The sequence below is a fragment of the Cygnus olor genome, chromosome Z, assembly GCF_009769625.2.
Source record: "Cygnus olor isolate bCygOlo1 chromosome Z, bCygOlo1.pri.v2, whole genome shotgun sequence".
Taxonomy (NCBI): domain Eukaryota; kingdom Metazoa; phylum Chordata; class Aves; order Anseriformes; family Anatidae; genus Cygnus; species Cygnus olor.
In genome coordinates, this window is record NC_049198.1 from 25,356,351 (window position 1) to 25,376,468 (window position 20,118).

Below are 20,118 nucleotides of genomic sequence, written 5' to 3' on the forward strand. Positions count from 1 at the left end.
CAGGCTTGAAGCAGGCCATATCTTAAAAATATATTTAAACTGTTTTGCTTAGAGTAATTTCCTGTCTTCAGGCCCTCCATCTGCTCAAAGACCAGCAAAACCCAAATAACATTTCATACAAAAAATCCTTGGTTAAGATTTGGTCCTATTATCTACAGTAAAGTCTACTTCACTCTTCTGAAGGGGACAATTTTAAGTACTAGTTACGTACATTGTTTCAGTAAGTTAAACCATGAAAAAATCTCAACTGAATTTGGCTTCAATATTTGCATGTATCAGAATAATATAAAATATCCTGTTATAAATTCTTGCAGTTCATTGGAAGGCTTAAGAATCTTTATGCTTTGGGGTAATTACTTGGTAACAGTTAAGAATAAATGGAAAGTAGATCAGCCCCCCACCTCTCAAAGAAAGTATTCAATTTTCCCAGGTTGCAAGCCTTTGAAATTTGAGCACACACTCCAAGACACATATTAGAATTTAGCACTTCAACCCTGGGGTGATTCTTCATATATTGATCCTGATAATATGCAACAGACACAAATGGAAAAATCCTGCTTGCAGTTTCTGCTTCTAGGTACTGTGGTGCCAGACCCTGAGAACAGCGGGACAAGGAATTTTCTAGGGTCAGTGATCCCTATGCTGGCTCCCTGGAGAGGATGCCCCAACAAACCCAATGAGGCAGGGCACTTGGCACAGATCCAGGGGACAGAAAACAGTGGGTCAGTGGAAGGGGAACAGAGATGGATTCCTGCAGCTAAGTGTTCCTGACACCAACCCAAGAGCAAACACTGCTGGCCAAGTGAGTGCCCTGTCCTTTAAAACAGCCATTTCCCAGCCTGCTTTCACAATGTAGTCTGTGTGCAATTAAATACTGATACCAGAGTTTGATTTGAAAGATATTTACAACACGCATTTTGGGAATCGGTCTGTAAGTAAATGAAACTCAACAATTGCTTCTTTGACTCTTACATCCTGCACATGTATGCAGTCACAGGGCCCCACGCTGCCATAGTGAAACATCATAAGCAAAACATTGCCAGTCTACTCCCCTTCAGTGCGCCATGATGCATGATGTATGTTACAGAAGTCTGTTTCTAAAATAATAGCTCAGAAGCATAGAATTATAGCTTTGTGTTGATACGTAGCAAGGAAAAATAATTTAAACAAGACAAACTTGGAAGCGAGAGCCAAGACAACGCAGACTGGTTTTGATACTAGCATAAATCCTCGAACAAGCCAAGCTGGAGAACAAAAGACCCCTACCAGAGGCCAACCCATTGCAAAATTCAGCTCAAGAAGAAAACTCTTGTGATTGCAGAGATTAGGCAAATCTTATAAGGTGTCTAACTGTTCACGTAACATTGAAATCCATGGCCGATGAAGTCCCCCATACACAGGCACACAGCTATTTGAAAACCTCACTGTGCTCTCCCACCTCCTGCAAAACATCTGAGCCGGCCCTTACATCACCCTGGGGGAACGCAGCCCACCGCTCCCGCCTCAGCTGCTAAGCATTACGAGCCCCATGCGCCCACTCCAGGAAATCGCTCCAGGCTTACATAAGACACTCGCTGACAGAAGAGACGGCACTGCAAAGTTTTAGGGGAGAGCTGCCCGCGTATGCGCCTGCTGATGCCAGACAGTTAACATCACACCAGTCATAGTAATTTCAAGGGGCAATACTCAAGAGCTGACAAAAAAATATATCCAGGGTTGCCAAGTCTGAACACCTAGTATTTTAAAGAAATATGATGAACTTTGGTGGTATGGCTTATTTGTTGGCAGTAAGTGCACGCGGCGGAGTGCAGGAGTGTGCACATCATTTCAAGGATTAGATTGTAAAAAATTTCAATTACAGCATGCATTGAGTGGTTGACCTATACCCCTGGGGCAGCTGATGTGCCTTTGAATGCTGTTAGGAACACAGGCAAGAGCTGGGATATGTGTTACATATTAAGCTTATGGAGATGTAGTTAAAGTAAGGAAAGGAAAAGGTCTCCTTGTGCAGGAAATGAGCTGGGAGAGCCACAAGAGGGAGGAGCTGTCTGCCCACTTCACTGCCTCTCACAACAGGGGCAGTGTGAGGCAGATGTTCAGTGCTTTCAGTGCTAAACGTCACAAGGAAATCCTTGCAGCTGGACAAAAACAAACCTTAAGCTCTACTTCAGAGATATTGCTAAAGTCTTTTGAATTTACATTCAGAACTGAGTTGCTCAGAATTTCTGAAGTTTGGAAAGTGTTAAATTTCACATGATTGACCTCATAATACAGTTATTTGGTCCTCTTGTGGGTCAGGGGGATGTCAGTTCACCATTTTCACTCTGATCAGCACCTCTGCCCCATGGTAACACTGATATTTTGCTACGGTTTTCTTCATTTGTTTGCATGTATCAAAACACACATTAAGACAAACCAGTTTGTGAAGGTAACACATTTAAAAGGATGTTTGCACTACTTTTGGTAGTCCTTTTTTATTTCAGATATAATTTAACCAACAGCCTTGCTGAAGTTCCACTTTCATTACCAGCTTTAAATTAATGAACTTGTATATTCAGACAGATTGTGACGTACTGATTACACTAATGCCATTCAAGACTTACAATCTTAAATTCACCAGTTTAGTTTTAATTCCCATCAGGAGTTACCTTAAAGCATGAATGCAATATATCATCCTAGGTATGTTTTTCCTATCGTAGACATCAGTAGTCTCTGGATAAAAGATCTGAAAAAAAAAAAAGAGTATGCTGTTGAAGGAGAAGCTAGATAACTGGGCAGAAGAATAGCTAAAATGGGCTGTCTGCACTTCCATATCTTTGAAATACAGAAGTTCCACTGTTATTTCTATACATCTATGAATCAAATCTTGTGTCATACTATTTTAGCTTTATCAGTAATTTTCATGAGGAAGAGTTTAATAGAGTATACAGGTTAGTTATTAAAATGGAAAATAAGGAAGATAGACAGTATATCAGCAAAACTGTTAGAAGAGATCCTTTGGCAAGAGCTCAGAAAGTAGGGTTTATCTTCCTACAGACACCCAAAGCCTAGGATACAGTTACCACCTGCAAAGCAAACCAACACCACCCAGTAAGTCTTAAAAATGCAAAGAGCTTAAACAGCAGCACCCCCAGCCGTGTGATTGCATCATTAACAGAGAAATACACTCAGACAGAGGAGTGTAAAAACAATTTAGTCAAAAAGTCACATTGTAAGTTCCAGTTCTAGTTCTACAACTAATTTGTTCCTGGCCTTGGTCCCAGTCACTAAACACTGCTCCTTCAAGAAAATAAAATAAAAGCCTTGGCTACCCGTGAGAGCTGGCAGCATGCTTGCAGCCTGGGCACTCAGAACTGCACAGTCCCACAGGCAGCAGAGCATGACTGAGCTGGTCAGGAGCACAGTGCCCTCTTCATCACTTGCTCACAACAGCTCTGGGAGGGAAACATGGGAAACATTTGGGCCACAACCCTCCTGTGAAGCAGAAGTGAAACCTTTTGGAGGAGGAGTGGTGGGGTGGAAATCGGCTAGCTAAACAGAGGCCTCAAGCCTTCAAATAGAGCTAAAAAATAGCTGAACTAGTAGAGGTAGGACCCTCCATTTCTTCATGGAGTGTCTGATGGCAGTCATGTGTAACCCTTTCTGCCTATGGGTACCTGCACATAGACCAGCCACTGTTCCCCACAGCCCTTCAGGCAGCCATCTGAGCATCCCCTCTGTACCCAGCCTCAGAGCACGTGGGACAGCCCCCCCGCCCCCCTGGCACCCCAGGGCTGCTCCTGGCCAAGGGGGCACTCCCCCCAGGTGTCCACAGGCATCAAAACAGGAGAATGAGCCCAGTAGGTGTTTCAATGCAGCCCTTTCTTAAAGGATTTTCATCCAGAAAAAAGACTCACTGGTGCCCAGAAACAGCAGAGGGGGAAGATGACAAGCGAAGACCAGCAAGAAGGAAGATAAGTATGAAAGGTGACCAAAGAAACCAGCTGGTGGAAGAGGAGCAGCATAGCCACGCAGGGATACCGGAACGTGCAAGGACAGTCTAGAAACAGGGCAGAGGCAGAGAAACTAGGACAGACGTTAGGAGGAAGAGTCAGAGACATGAGGTAGCAACCTAAAGGAAGCAAATATTTAAGTTTTCCACTTTAAAACATACTCCATTTAGGTCCTCTCTGAGACTCTAGTAGTAATAAGACTCTAGCAGTAATAAGGTACAGCTAAAACGCTGCTGGAATTCCCCTTTGACTTCCCAAAATACTGAGTATTTCCACTCACAGCACTTGTCATCCACAGCAGCCTCAGCCCAAATATACCAAAGCCGTAGCACGTAACTGACACCATCACTGTTTTCAGCATTACCTTCTCTTCAGGTTTTTTTTTCCTGAGCCAGCCTTCCCAGCAGACTTACTGTAAGCTACTGTTTATATGCAGGCAGATGAAAGGCAATACTGAGTCAGTGCCTTGATCCAGCTTCTTTGCTAAAATCTAACTGCTTACCTTAGGCAGACCAATGGACTCCATTGCTCTTAACCATTGCACAGTATTATCTGTGTGCCGAAAATGAAGTCCTGATCTCTATTGGAAACACAGAAGGAAAAAATGATAGAAAGAATGCAAATCAAGTTCTCTGATTACTGAACGTTCTGCTGATTCCCAGTTTTATGTCTTGAAGATAAGCTCAGGGAGTTTTCCCTCATTGGACTTGGAGACCCAAGTACCACAGCTGCAATCTTGGTAATGAAGCAGCCTAAAGCATTAACAGGCTCATGCTGTCCATCTCATGTTTTTATGTAAGGTGAACCAAATTTGTATACGTCTAGGTGTATGGTGGCTTAAATGGCCATAATGGCTTAAATGAAGACCTTTAGTGGTCTTCAGGAGTAAAAGCTGGCTGTCACATACCATGAACCACTACCTCCAGTATAAAGAAGTGGAGATGCCATCAGCACTACTATTAAGGAGAACACATAAGGAACTCTCACTTGTTGTTCGGGTCTGCAGGAACACCTGCCCCTCTCTACAGACTACACAAGCAGCATTTATGAGAACAAAGTGGGAAAAAAAAATATATATATAAAAATATTTTTTTTAATGAGTGAGGGTAAAGGCGCAAAAGACTGAACTCCAGTTTCAGGAATTTTCAAGAGAAGCATTTAAAAGTAGCCATGATTCTTAACCATAGTTCTATTAACCACATGAGAGCAGAGCAACTGAATTTCTAAACTCTCACACAACAAAACAGTTATTACACCTCCAAAACTTACACCTTTCTGCCCCCTCTATGAACTGATATAACACATTCTGTAGTGGGGCTGATGCACATGTGTATGTTTCTATGTTATTGGTTATCTTGTAGTTAATGAACAGCTTGCACACATGCCATCTAAGCTTAATTATTGTCAGCTTGATTTTTTTTTTGCTTCAGTTGTAAATTTGGCAGAAAAAATAAACACACAGATCTAATAAAGTGAATGTCCTTTCAAGACAAGAAAAATCAGGAATGGTCATCATGTTTAATTATTGAATTGTTTTTGGCGCCAGTTCTTAGTTAGGAATAATTGCTTAAGTGATAACCTTTATGTTCTCCCTGGAGCCAGAAGTGTAATTTGTTTGGCTTTATAAGCATTAGGTGGCACTAACACAGGTTTTTTCAATATAAAACATTTCTAAATTATCATACTGGCTTCCTAGTGCTTTGCATCTTCCATCTCATCTTGACAGACTTAAAAAAGCAGTACAGAAAGTGAACCTACCATGCTTGCATATCTTGAAGGGCTGGAAGATGGATATTAATTTTTTTTTTTTTGTCTTGTTATACAGAGAACAGAGTTATTACCTTGTAACGTGCCTGCTCCACATCATAGATCTTTTTGTCTGACACCACATTAGGGGCAAAGAATTTCGCAAGCTTGGCAAGGTAAACACCATTCCTTAAACCTTCTTCCAGCTCAGTAGTAGGGGGCAGCTCTTCTTCCAAGCAGACCTCCATCCACCTGCAAATACATCATTTGAGAAACATCACTACCTGCAAAATTAGTAGATTTGAACTGACATTTTTCCCCACAACCACTGTACATTTAAAGTCACTGCTACAATGCTCATAATCTATAAAGGAGAAGGGCACACACAGGTTGAGGAGAAAATATTCGTGTTCATTAATAAAGCAGATCAAAATGACTAGAGTCATATCTGCACTGCATGTTAGTGACTCATCAATAACCAAACAACATGCTTTGAAGTATTTATCCCCTAAGGGCTGTCTCAGATCTTCTGAGCAGCCCTAGGCTTTTAAGTAGGCAGTGATTCAATTTGAAGCCAGAGGAAAACATAAGATGCTGTGTATCACTGATATTTGTATTTTAAGAAGTCTGTGCTGAATGCCAGGGGCATTGAGGCCAGTAGCATGTGGCATGAATTGAGTTCACACAGCTGAGGTGCACTCCAACCTGAACTTGCAGCAGCAGTGCCCACAGCAACTCATCTTCCACCTGCAGCAGGCAGTAGCTCTCCACCTTCACCTACAAACTGTGGTGCCATGGCTGATAGGAGACAAGCTTTTTTGTTGAAACAGCCCAGAGAACCTTGCACATTTGAGGTCTGTCTGGCAAGGACTTGGCTGAAACATTCCCACTGCACATCATTGGAAAGGGCTTCTTGTCCAACAATAACTAAATCCTTCAAGGTGATAAACTAGTTTCCACTTTTGAGATTTAGGAGTTATACTAGATAGAAAACTAATTAAATACATAATCAGTTCAGAAGGCCATTAGAAGACAAAACCATATATCTAGTATGTTTATACTGAGTAGCCAAGAAACACTGCTACCAAACTAGTCCTGAAAATGATTACTATCCCGTTCACTGCACCAGAAGCTCGTTACTTTGGTGGTCTAAGTGTTTTGGCCCTGTAATCTTATTCTCATTTCTAGCAGCTAAATAACATTGCGATAGTTATAAATCTGTTTTGTACTTTCCCAATATATACTTTATTTTATTGCTTAGACGATCTCTGCTTTTGATAAAAAGATATTAGTATCATTTTAAATGGGAAAGAACAAAACTGAAGACATTAGTTCACCTTAATTACTGTAACTAAAGCAGTCTTGCCATATGCTGGGTGAGACAGCATTACAAATCTAACATCACCTCCACAGGGGTGAATTCAGAAACCAGAAAGCTGGAATCCAGGTTGAAAATGAGCCAATTTTTCCTCACTACAGAGAAGAAAAAAGCCTACTACATCATTTTGTTTCATGTTAAGACTTAAGACAAATGACCTATTCCATTACACTTTTGGATTTGTTACAGGACATATGAAAGTTGTTTCAGTGAAGCACAGAATACTCAAATAGCTCTTCAGGAAACCACCAGTCATAAATCTTGGACCATATCACGGAAAGCTGCATGGAGCAAGCGTCACTAGGGGAACTGTAGTTTGCAGTATAAAAGCTGCTTTGGTAAGAAATCTTGTGTCAGATGTGTCTCTGCTCTGTTCTGCTTCGCACGCTCATGTGCTATGGGTCCATGCTGAGGATTCCAAAAGTTATCTTTATTAATGACATTTTATGGAATAAATAAATACACACAGTAAGGCAGTGTCATAACATTTGTCTTCAAAACAGGGCAAGGAAGAAAAAGCAAAGAATATGTACCCTGGTTTGTAGCAAATGTGGGTTTTGTCTGAGTCAGTTATCTTCTTTTTCTACAGGTTTTATTTCCTAAAACATGTCTTCTGGTAGAGTGATCCAGGCAGCAGGAAGAGCATGCTGAGTAATGACAGAGAGGTAAGTCACCATGAGCTGAAGCTGATCCTGTTACACAATGAACCACCTCCAGTGAGACAAAAACAAGCTGTATAACCCTACAGCAGAGTTCAGCACATTGACATTTTGAAGTGTAAAGAATCCAATGCAATGTTCTTGTCAAGACACAACCCACCGCTGTTGTTGAATTAGAGGAAAGGATGCATTTGGGTGGTTTTGGTCTGGGCTATAAAGGGTCCTTATGAAATTGAGTTATTCCCCAAACTCTAAACAAGGTGCTAATCCAAGGTGAAAGCTGCTTCTCCACTTTAAAACCTTCCACTATTCAACAAAAATGGATTTGAATTTGTTTTCTGCATGGTGACAAGCTCCTAAATTAATCTGGAACCACCCTGTTTTGGACAGTGAGACTGCTCTCAGTGATTCAGTGGGTGAATGCAACACAGAAGAACAGGAAACTGTATGAGGAAGCAAATAAACCAGCAAAAATAAGATAATGAAAAGTACAGTTGTCAATCCACCAATTACAGATAAGTACATGAGCAGTCTTTTCAGAAGGAGAACATTAGTAACTCAGTGGGAAAAAAAGGAAAAGTAGAGAAAGATAAACAGAGCAGAGCTGAAAGATGCATATGAAGAATTTATTACCACTTAAAGATTTTTAGCTGTAAGTGATATTCATTCCAGAAAAATGCTCTCACAGGTCATCAATAGGGCAACTAACCTACGGCTTTTGGGAATCAATCGCCACAGCAGAGAATACAGCTATGGCTGTGTTACATGTAAGACAAGTTTTATCAATATTTGGAAGCTGCAGAACATACCTACTACAAGAACTACTGTGAAGTCCTGCAAATATACAACCAACCTATTAAGCCTTAGTTGTGCTACTCAACACAGATGCTCAGCTGTTACTCTCCTGTTATCTGTTATGTATTTATACATCTGCAGCACATTTGCTCCCCAATTTCTTGCATTTGCAATAGTTTTGTTCCTTTTGTGCCAGTTTACTTAAAAAGGAGTTGTGGTTCTCAACAGAACAAAAACTTGTAAGGTTGTGAGGTTCCGCTTTTTAAGATGCAGTTTGGCAAGTTTATGAAAGTTATGATACAGTGTGGTACTGACAGAAGGAGTAGGAGGAGTAGACTGGAGTGAAAAAAACAGAAATTCTTTCTACTTCTGTTTTTAAGTCACACAGAGAATATCTACCTGACAGTAAGGATTTATAGGTATCTCTGGGGCATTTATTTTTTATTTGGGCTGAAAAAAACAACAGCATTGCCTTTGGCTCACCCACTGTTTTCCTGAACACGTAGTACTGCAGCATCAGCATTAGACTTAAGTCTGTCACAGGAGCTGTTCCCCATGAACAAATAAGAAATAAAAAGGCTATATAAGTAGGGTCTATAATTCAACACTAGACAGGGTGCTTTTCTTCAGTACGAATTTTCAGTATGAAGTTTGTGGTATAATACTAGTATAACTATCAAATGCATACATGCATTTCTACCATTCTTTTTTTCTACAATGTACACCCCATAACTAGTACTGTGTTATAAACAACTTTAACATACTGTCAGATGTATGCCATGAAAAAATAGTTGACTTGATCACTAATTATAGCTAAACACAAACACCAATCTATGGTGAGAAACAAAAGGAAATGTCAGGATGCAGACTGGAATGTAGACCTGAAGTCCTGGGGTAGCATCACCAAAAATTAGCTATCATTTAAACTTTCCTGCAGAGCTACTAATGCCAGTTTTAACCTTATCATTTTGATTCCAATACATAAACAGGTGTTTTCCTAAGAAAAGATACTTTGGATCATAAATCAGTATACATAAATACACTGGTAAGCAAAACTAACCAGCTTTTATTTTCATCTTACTCCAGCAGTTGCCAGCAGAGAATATTAGCCTTAAAAAATGTAAATAAATTAAAAAAAGTTTAATCAAGGGAAATAAGCCTCCAAAACAGTAATTCTAATTTATAGTATTGTAGATACTGACAGTAGTGAGTACTGAGGTGCAGTAGGTACAGTTTTCATTTGCTCTGCTCAATTCTGTTTTTACTTTTGGCAATCTGAGGCAGAGAAGTCCAGCAGTGAATTTCTGGCAAAATAACAATGGTTACTTCTGTGCCAGACCTATGAGCAGTAAACAGTACACTGCTCACCCAGAGACTCCAGTCTCCAGATTCAAGCATGCAAAACAGCAGCAGTATAATGAGATCAGACTTGCAGTTTAAAAGAAAAAAAATTGAATCTCATTCAAGACAAGGGTTAAGGGAACTGGAAGCACCAGTGCTGTACTGTGAACACCACCAGTTATGAAGTTGCCATTGACAGTCTGTGTGGTCAGCAAAACACACACTGCTGGCTGAGGGACTGGAAATGCTTAAGCTGATATTCAGCGGAGAAGACAGAATACATTGTACAACCTGCCGAAAGTCCATCACATTTGGCACTTGTTGGATATAGCAGCAGAATTTTTACTTGCGTTGCCCAGACCTCTTGGAATTGTGCTGCAAGATGTGGATCCAAGGGCACCAGGTCTGTACCTCCTGGGGAACAAGAGACAAGGCTCCAGAGAGAGAACCTCAAAACACTGGATGCTACTATAAAAAAGTCATAGTGAAGACAAGGTAACGACAAGTTACCACACATTAACTACCTCCCTGGCATTAACTACCTCCCTGGCTCACAAGCACAGCCTTTCAATCTGTTTTGGCGCACACATATTGAGGGGAAATGAAAGTTTTCACCTAAAAGTTACTCAGATATTTCATTCCCAACAAAGACAAAAAATTGTGTTACTAAAAGAGAACAAAAAGTAACAACCAATCCCAAGGTAAAAAGTTAGGTTCCAACTTTAAAAAGAAACCCTACCACTTCAGACACTTATTTAAAATAAGGATTTTTTTTTTTTTTAAGATATTTAGAAATAAACAGTTTAAACAATTAGAACTAGAACATTTCATGTTCTACGTTTTTATGCCTCTAGTTTCAACATCTAAAGATTTATTAAGAAATCTAAGCTCTTTACTCTTTGTTTGCTTTTGTTCTTTAATGCAAAAAAGGATTTATTTTTCCTACTAGCAGTCATGTAGATACTGTTTAAAAAGGAGGCTGAGCGCAGCAGAAGAGCTAGGTGTATTTCTTAGCTAAGCAGAGTAGTGGTGGCACTGGTTTGTTTATAAGAACATGTTAACTTTGGAATTTGTTCTCATTAGGCAGCAAGCTTCAGTGTGATACATCTCCTAAACTAGAAGTCTCAGACAAAAATTGTTTCACATACAGCCACATACTGTTTCCAGAACAAAAGCATACAAAACTCCCAGCAATTCCATGAAAATTGATACAGATAATTTGAATACCATCATAACAAGAAGTACGGGTTTTTATCAAATAACTGCACAAGCTTGTAGGCTCCACATAGAGCCTGTGCAAAGCAGTGAGAGCAGACAGCTGAGAGAACCTTTTTCAGCAACAGCTTGTGTTGACAACTTACTGCTGTAGCAAGACACCCTTGAAACATGGTCTGTTAAATCTAAGACTATAGATTCATAATGCAGTGACAGTCTCCACTGAGTCTCAAGTTTTATCAGCCCTGAAAATATACTTGGTGGCAAAGAAGTCAACATTTGTGGTGGTGGGTTACTGGAGCAGTGCAGAGAAGAAAGCCATGATGCAGGTCAGTAGTTACCACACTTCTCTTATAATACATACAAGAAATAACATGAAAAAAGCATCACAGGGGATGCTGTAACTTACACAAGATCTCAGAACTTTACCACAACAAGTAAAATTAGTATCAAATCCTTTAACAAGATTTTTGTTAGCAAGTAGTGCCTTTTTTTTTAACCCTTCTACAAGTCTGTACAAATTCAAAGTTGTGCATCTCTGTCCTTCTAGCTACTGTCTTGATTTAGCAGCATCTCAGCTTATTTAAATGATTAAGTCACGCACAATTTTACCAGAGAGGATACTGACTTTCCATAAGAGCTACACTGAAAACTATGAAAAAGTTGTTTATTAATTTGTCATGCGTAAGTATTAAAATAGCATGGATCTCACTGTGCATTGTGGTGCTTTGTTGATTTTTGTTGTTGTTCTTGTTGTTGAGTTTTGCAGACCTGCAAGAAGGTTGTTGCAATATTCATTTCCCTGACCAAAGCCCTTCTGATGCAGGTCATTCAATTCAGATGAGTAGAAACAAGAAGCAATGACAACCTGCCCACCTTGTTCAGCACACTAAAGTAGCCATAAATAATTTCAGCAACATTTTTCCACACAAGATTTCTGCTGCTATGGAAACATCACCATATTTACAAAATAATCTTGAAGGTGTTATAAAATTATGTTTCACAAGATGGCAGTGCAGATACTATTTGTTATTTTAATCTGGTTTACTCCACAGGTCCCTTATGTGGGTTAATCAGTGATTAAAGTCCACAAGGCAACCTGCTGCTCAGGAAACCTGCACTAGAGCCTGTGGAGCATCAGCATGGCCTCACAGGTGGCACAAGCTACTGGGCACCTGGCAGCAGAAAAGTCCTGTTTACTCAGCACTTCTAAGGTAGAAAAAATGCTAGAGATTCTCCAGCAAGCAGTCTACATCCCAACAGGCAACAGTAGCGCGCACGCCTGCATTTCATGACAAACCCCGACCTTTGCAATCTGAACAGGCTTTGTTTTGCTGCCTCTTCTGTTTGCACTGACTTTAAGATTTAGCACCACGTATCAGCCACAAACTCAACAACTGCTCTGTGAGATAACAGGCTGAGCAGGGCCAACACTAACAAAGCCCAGTCTGATCACATGGACACCTTGTCTTACTGCCCAGCTCCTGGCCTGGCTCCAGGCTGTCAGGTGCTTGGAGAAGTCATGGAAGAGATGGGGGAGAAAGTGGAGAACAGCCATCTGAGGTATTTCTCCATAAGAAACACCAACTCTTTCTTCACAGGAAGAACAAAACTGAACAGGTTGCCTTACCAAATGAGGTGGAAACCTTAAGCTGATGTTCAAATGTCTCAGTGAAAAAAATACCTGGGTGAAGGTGTGGGGTGAGATATCCCAATTTACAATTAGAACTGTTTTTAATTCAGAAGAGAAGGGGAAAATGATGAAACAGATTGGTCTTCTAGGGACCCTGTAACAGGCATACAAGTTAACACAACTGCGTAACATACGGCTTCAGAGTCTAGCCCTGCTCTTTTAAAAGCGATCTCTGTAACAGGCAGCAGAGACTACAGCAGCAGAAACAAGTCTCTTGTGTTCAGCACTGTTTGCTCAGTGGCCCCTAGAAAGCATTTCAGGCATATGACAGACTCAAACCATTTTAATGAAATTTCAGGTAGCACAGACGTAAGCTCCAAAGCAAGTCCCACATGAAAACACAAAGGGTCTCCACCTAACCCTACAAATCAAGTAGTGCTTTTTATCTGAAATGGAGGGAGACCAAACTTAACATGTGAATTTATCTAAACTTAATGTTTTACCCACCTGTATAGACACTGATTTGACAAACAGAAGCTGACACAGCAATAAAAACATTTTTACAGAGTAGCGTTTGCTGGTGTGGAAGTATCGAAAAAAGTCACTCCTCTAAAACATAGTGTTTGCTTAGAGAAAAACACTGGTCACAGACCCCAAGATCGTAGTACAATAAGCAAGTCTAAACCATCTTGTTATGTGCTACTACAGGGTTTTGTTGGTTTTGGTGTGTTCCCCACCACCCTCCATCTCAAACATTGACTATGGCTGCAGTATGGTAATACAGTTTAATGCACTGACTCGAAAAAAAAAGACAAAAACCAGCATATGTTATTTCATTTTTATCAATTTAAAGGATTCTACCCTGGCATAACCTGACAGTCACTCAGGCAACCCTTCTGAGGGGATAAGTAGTACAATCTTGACTTGCAGCTGAAGATACACTCTGTTGGCAAGCCATGAATATGTTCCAGTGAAGTAACCAATAATGGATCCCACATGTACATCATTTAAGAGCCCTTGTAATCTTAAATCACAGCTACATTAAGTCTTTACCTAACATCTGTGCCCTGCCACAGCAGTAATTAATATCTGAATACATAGAAAAACAGCGATATTTTCTATAAAGCATCCTGTACAAGATTGACTTTTATGAAGCTACTACTCAGGCTAAACTAAACCTACCCATCAGGGCACTAGTATCTTGTTCACCTTCTATAGAGCTCCAGTGCATCAGCAGATATGCTGTTTCTAGCAAATGTAATCACTAACCATAAACAGAATGGCAGCTACAGGAACACCAAAATGGCAGCCATCTTTGCATTGAGATCTGGTGTGCCTTCCATGCACATATTAGCCCTCAGCTGTCCAGAAGGATATGCTATGACCTTTATTTCCAGGTAAGCAGCCAGACATAAACATTGAACCATATTCATAATCAACACATTTCTAGAATAGAAAAGTAAACCAGTGAAGTATCTCCACTATAGGTTCAGCATGACAAGCACACATGTTGTACATGTGTTTAAAAACAAGACAGTAATTCAAGACTAGGAACAAAAATACACAGCTCTACCTTCAGATCTACATGTTTAGTTGGTGACTGATGCAGCTGGGTCAGCAGAACACCTCCCAGTGTTGCAAATTAAAGAGTGTGCGTGGGGCCACGCAGCAGACCTAAGGCAGAGCAAGAACCCAGACATGGCAAGATCCAGGGTGCTGTTCTGACCACTTGACAAGTTTGAGTCCATTGGATCTAATTCAGATAGCTGTATTTGTACTGTCTAGCATCTGACAAATGCTACTTCTGTTGCTAGTTGTTTTCCCAAGTACACAGGCACAAAGACCATAAAAAGGACCCAAGAAGTTCAGCTACTAGACGTGCAGCTGGGACTTTTAAAGAAAGGTGCAGGACAGCAGCCAAGTAAGAATTAAGAGACATGGATGAGAGAACAAGATGTTAAAGAAGTGAAAAGACTGAAAGAGGCAGCTTGTGAAAAGCTCAACTATTGTTAAAAGTACTTAGTGTTATGTAAACACTGCAAAACAGCAATAATAAGAGGAGTTTGCAAAGTTTAAACTTTGCCTCATGTCAAAAAGAAACACAATACAGGAACAAAGTTTTGAAACCAACACATTTAGGTAAGCAACTCCACATACAGCACCTACAATTAACCTTTTCTATTTTCCTTTTCCCATGCTTGCATAACCAATGCTCTTCTCCATCGTTCCCACTTCCATCGATTGGAAAGACAATACTCATCTACCTACTTAATGATATATCTGTAAAATTTTGTGAAGCATATACATACAAGTCAGACCTGCAGTAAATGAGAAAAATGTAGGCAGCAACATTTAATGTATATATAACATTTAATAGTGTATAAAGAAGTGAGAAAGACAAGATATTCATGGTCTTCTTTATACTGATATACTGACTGTATTCAGTCACTTCTTTTCAGCTGCTGAAGAAAAGACCATCACCAAAAAATTTGCAAGTGATCTGCAGCCTGACATTTATTATCAGATTATAAACTTAGAATTGTAGTACAAAACTTTGGATATTTCAGGACCATCTCATTATTCCAGTTTCTTGGTACTTGATACTTTCACTTGATACTGATTTAGACTAAGGGTGAGATATGAAATTCCTATACAATATGTAAGTATAAGCTCTTGGTGAAGAACTGGCTAGAATTTTGCCTGTGCAAGTCAAGTCATTGAGGACATAACTAAAAAGCATAAAACACTTGCAGGCATTTCAAACATGTCTTCCCAAACAGTATTTGCAGTCAAGAACAAAAAAGTATTTAACAATACACACGTGAAAACTGAAAAATTAAGTGTTAGAACAAGCTAGTTTAGTTGCAAAAACCTAAAGTCTTCCCATGAAACAGCTTATATTAACGGACACAGATACCAATAAAAGAGTCTGAAAGCAAACTGCAATTTAAAAGCTAGGCTAGACAAAAAGAAACTGGTAGTGTTCAGCATGGTAAAAGTTTAACAGCATAATTAGTAGTGTCTCACACAGTCAATATCTAGTGTACTGTTTGGTGACAACACTTCAGTTTAAGGGCTTTGAGATCACTGTTTCTAACATTTGCACGCACAAGACTATCTTGTCTCCAAGAAGAAACAGTGCAAAATCCTTATTGATCAATTTTTTATCACTAGGTGATAAAAATCTACCATCGAAGTCCAGCATTCAAGTTACTCAAGACAGCAGGAGAGGTTCCAGAAACACTTAATCAACCATGAGCCTGCCAGTCACCAGACAAGATATTACATACTGGAAAAAATGAGCAGTTCCGACACCACTTGATTCAAAAACAGGTTAATGTGGTATCAAGTCTGACTTAAAGCAATGAGCACCAACCAAAAACCCCACTGCCACATGACTTAACATAACAGTGCAGAAAAAAACTTCCCCTACCCCACCAGAAAGTGATTTTCAATAATCTGAATGGGCAAACCAGCGATCAGCATCCCCTGCTACCCTGTAACACTGCTCCCACTGTGGCTGTTTGCTCAGGGCAACCCACGAGTGCTTCTGGACATTGTGTCATCACTTCAACAAACAGCTGAAAAGTAAAAAGACAGTGAGGTCCCAGGTCAACAGCATTACACACAGTAGCTGCTCAATCCCTATGAGAATGCTATAAGCACTGGTCATCCAATTGAAAAATGAGTTTTGGTATCAATAGGACTGCCTGGCAGGGCAGATGCTATATCCACAGAAAATTTTATTTTAAAAAAGCCTTTTTGTTTCCTTGTTCATGCATGGAGAGGAAATAAAAATGAAAGAAACGTAAAATCAGAATAAAAACTTGGAAATACTCTCTAAACCTTGTGAACTACTTACAGGACATACTCCATGGAGCATATTTCATATGTACTATACTACATATATTACTACAAGCAGATTTCCAGAGACTTTTCAGCTTGCTTGAACCCTCTGTGTACCTTTAGGTGCATGAACTGTGGAGAACAATTTGTTCAGCAGTTTCTAAAGAAATCACTTCTGTGCAAAGTAAGAACTGAAGCAAAGTTAAATGGAAACAAAGCTGGTACAAGCTGTTTCAACTAGTACAGCATATCCTGTTTGGAAATACTCCTGTACTACCTCCTCCAGCATCTCCAAGTACTTTCAAGTATAGGAATTCATGTAAAAACCTCCATGTTAGAAAATGGAAGTAATGACATTAATTTTTGTTTTGAAATCGAAGTGCAATGCAGGACTAGTGCCCTGGCATCATGATCAGTCCCTTCATTGGGAACTCATTTTTAAGCTAGTAAGCCTCACTTTATTATTTCTGCAGAACAATGACTCCACCTTAAAAAGGCATAAACAGCTAACACAATTTCACTTTATCACATTAAAAAGGTTACACGTTACTCTTATTCTGAGACTCCTTCAAAGATACGACAATTGTGTTCAAAAAAGGAATTTAAAAGGACAAGAGAAAAACATTTAAATACTGTGCTGGAGTAACGCTTGTTAACTCAGGGTTTCTGATCCAGCAAACAATTTAACACAGGTGGAAAAAACATGAACTTGAAACAAAAATGTTTTAAGTCAATTTGCTTCACTGCCAAGCATATTCATGACCTAGATACTTTGATCAAGTTAATCAGCAAACCATCACAGCTTGTTAACTCTCAGCTCTACACAGAGACTTAAGTGCCTTATGTTGCTATTTTGATATAAGAGTTTACTCCTCATCTCTTATCCCAAGAGAGCACAGCATCTGTACAGTGTTGTCACAGAGGCTGGGAAGGTGCTGCTGCAGTTACAAACAGAAGCCACACAACCCTAAAACTGGGTTTCCACTTCCCCTTGTCATTTGTAGTGCATGTTTTTGTATTATTTTTTTTTGAGGGGATTGTATATTTTGAGCTACTTGTTGTTGCAGCCTGCAGAGCCCAATCATCATGTGTAGTGCAAGTAGTCCTGTAAAAGAGGTCAAAAGAGATGCTACTACTTTTCATGAAAGCCTTTCCTGGAACATGCTGAAAGTTTAGCTGCCAACATAAAAGATCAATACAAATAATGCATTGACTGGCCTATAGGGTAGAAGTCAATATGGCAGTGGGATGTATAAAGACACTGCTCATCCACCAGCGCTGGCAAAACAAACACTGCGTGCGAGAGGAAGAGGAGCACAACTGTCACCATGCCACACAGTTCCTGTAAAGAGAAAGGGGCAGGAAGAGCCAACCGCAGGAGCTAGTAGATAAGGGGAACAGCAGGACAGATGCCAGGATAGTAAGATATATAGCAAGGCAGAAAAAGCATAGTGGCTTCTCTTGCCACAGGTCTGAAGTGGAGTGTGGAGAGCTGTCCCTTAGCCTGGGCAACGAACACAAAGCAGTGCCCTGACAAAAGAAGTTATAACTGTATGAAAAATGCACTAGATCTATAAAATCAGATCAACTTGACAAGTATGCACTGGAAGAGCTTGAACATTTCCCTGAAAGTGCAGTTACTGCACAGGAAGTCCAGGCTGGATGGGGCCTTGCCCAACCTAATCTAGTGGGTGGCTGTCTATGGCAGGGGGGTTGGAGTTAGATGATCTTTAAGGTCCCTTCCAACCCAAGCCGTTCTATGATGATTGGAGGGTCTTCGTCTGTGTTCATTGCAGAATTTTCTAATACATTAAATCTAAAATTGGTTAAGAAAATCTTATGAAAAAGAAGGAAGAGACAGAAAAAGAGCCTTGGAGTATACACACAATTACACTAACAGATACAACTTGTAACTAAGGAATAATTCTGACAGAGTGCCTGCATCCTTAGACATTTACCTTCATCTAAGATTTAAAAAGCATGTCCACAGAACTTTTGCACAATTCCTTTGATACCCAGCCAAATCCTTTAAGCAGCATATTTTACTTCAACTTTCCATATGAAAATGCAACATAATCAAGGCAACATCTCCATACTCTTCTTTCTCCTCAGTAAAGCCAAAATACATATTCAAAGAAACTTAACAGCCCAGTTGCTCCTAATTTCAAACACGAGTTCTACACTCAGGCTATTTCAGGAATGAAGCTGTTTTTGCAATGAAACAAAGTAAGCGTGGTAAAAGTTGCATCTCTGCACAATAAAAGTAGCCCTTTTTCCATTCTTGCTCTCTTAAGTTCTTAAGCAAATCAAACTTTTGCAGCAGAATCCAAGCTTATGATTAAGCATTCAGCTACTTTCAATGTTTGCTACCAGAGGACTGCAGGTTTGTCCTAGAGTATCAAACCTCAGTCCTTTGAATTTCAGAGCATGTATTCAGAATATACCTGCAGGTATTCTACATTGCAGCCCTGGCTCAACAGCACACAGACAGATTAAAAAATCCACCAACACTATGAAGTAACAAACTAAAAAGCTGCATTTGAAGAAAAACCACATTTCGACTGTTATGGAAGTGTCAGAACTAGCCTTTTTGTGAAGGGAACTAATAACTGTTCATAGATAAACTAAAAGCAGCACTACTAGAATGCTTTAAGGTAACCTGAAAATTCAGTATCTATGTTGGAAAGGTATATACAAATGCACACATATGGACATTAAAGGAATGCTAATATCAATGTAGAAGACAAGTATTTGAGGGCATGGTGGTAAAGCAAAGCAAGCGATTGGTCAAAGGGCACTCAACTGAGTAAACCTCAAATTTTGTCCACCCAGTGGCTCAGAATCTATAGAGTACATTTGTTCAGCCTATACCACTGCTGGGCACTTCTGTAAGGAGCAGACAGTCTGCAGGCATGTTAAGGTGACAGTTTACCATAGGGGAAGTAGAAGTGTATGAAAGTAAGAAAAAACATACATCCACCCTGGAGTGCCAAATGGGGATGGGAAGTAAGTAGGCTATATTAGATATGCATGGCTCCAACCTGAGCAGCAGGTTGGGTAAACTCACTTAATAGCTACAGGAAATTGAAGTAATTAACAATAACTGTTTTTCTGCTAACACTGTCACAGCTTACATTATTATTCAACAAGTGTAAGTGATGTTTCTGTGCAGTAGCAGATAGACCTAATATCAAAAGAAATCCCAGACTAATCCTTTTGTCCATCAATTCATTGCTCCAAGCATTTAGTCTTTAGTTCTCTTAGCTCTACTGAAAAATAGCAGAATGCGTCCAGCATACACACAGCATAATGTCCTGTCCCAACTCAAAGATATCCCCCTTGCTTGGACAAAGAGCTGGAAATTATTCTTTTCTAGATAACTGCACAAAAGTGCTTTGTGTTCAGGATGGCTGGCTAGGGAAAGAGTGAAAGCATTTATCCTTCAGAAATAAGATTTTTTTTTCTCCTTTGTAGGTTGATTCTTTTGCAAAAATGTTAAATGAAAGACAAGCG

The 20,118-nt window shown here is 39.8% G+C and overlaps 1 protein-coding gene across 6 annotated transcripts in view; it reads right to left on the reverse strand.

The window, feature by feature from the left end:
* Positions 1-20,118, reverse strand: part of IQGAP2 (IQ motif containing GTPase activating protein 2) — a 126,966-nt gene that overhangs the window by 56,727 nt on the left and 50,121 nt on the right. For all 6 annotated transcript variants that reach the window (XM_040541768.1, XM_040541766.1, XM_040541764.1 and 3 more), the window contains exons 3-5: positions 5,834-5,990; positions 4,495-4,572; positions 2,649-2,725 (exon numbers count right to left, since the gene is read on the reverse strand). In XM_040541768.1, the coding sequence (XP_040397702.1) occupies positions 2,649-2,725; positions 4,495-4,572; positions 5,834-5,990 (312 nt within the window). The remainder of the gene's footprint in view (positions 1-2,648; positions 2,726-4,494; positions 4,573-5,833; positions 5,991-20,118) is intronic.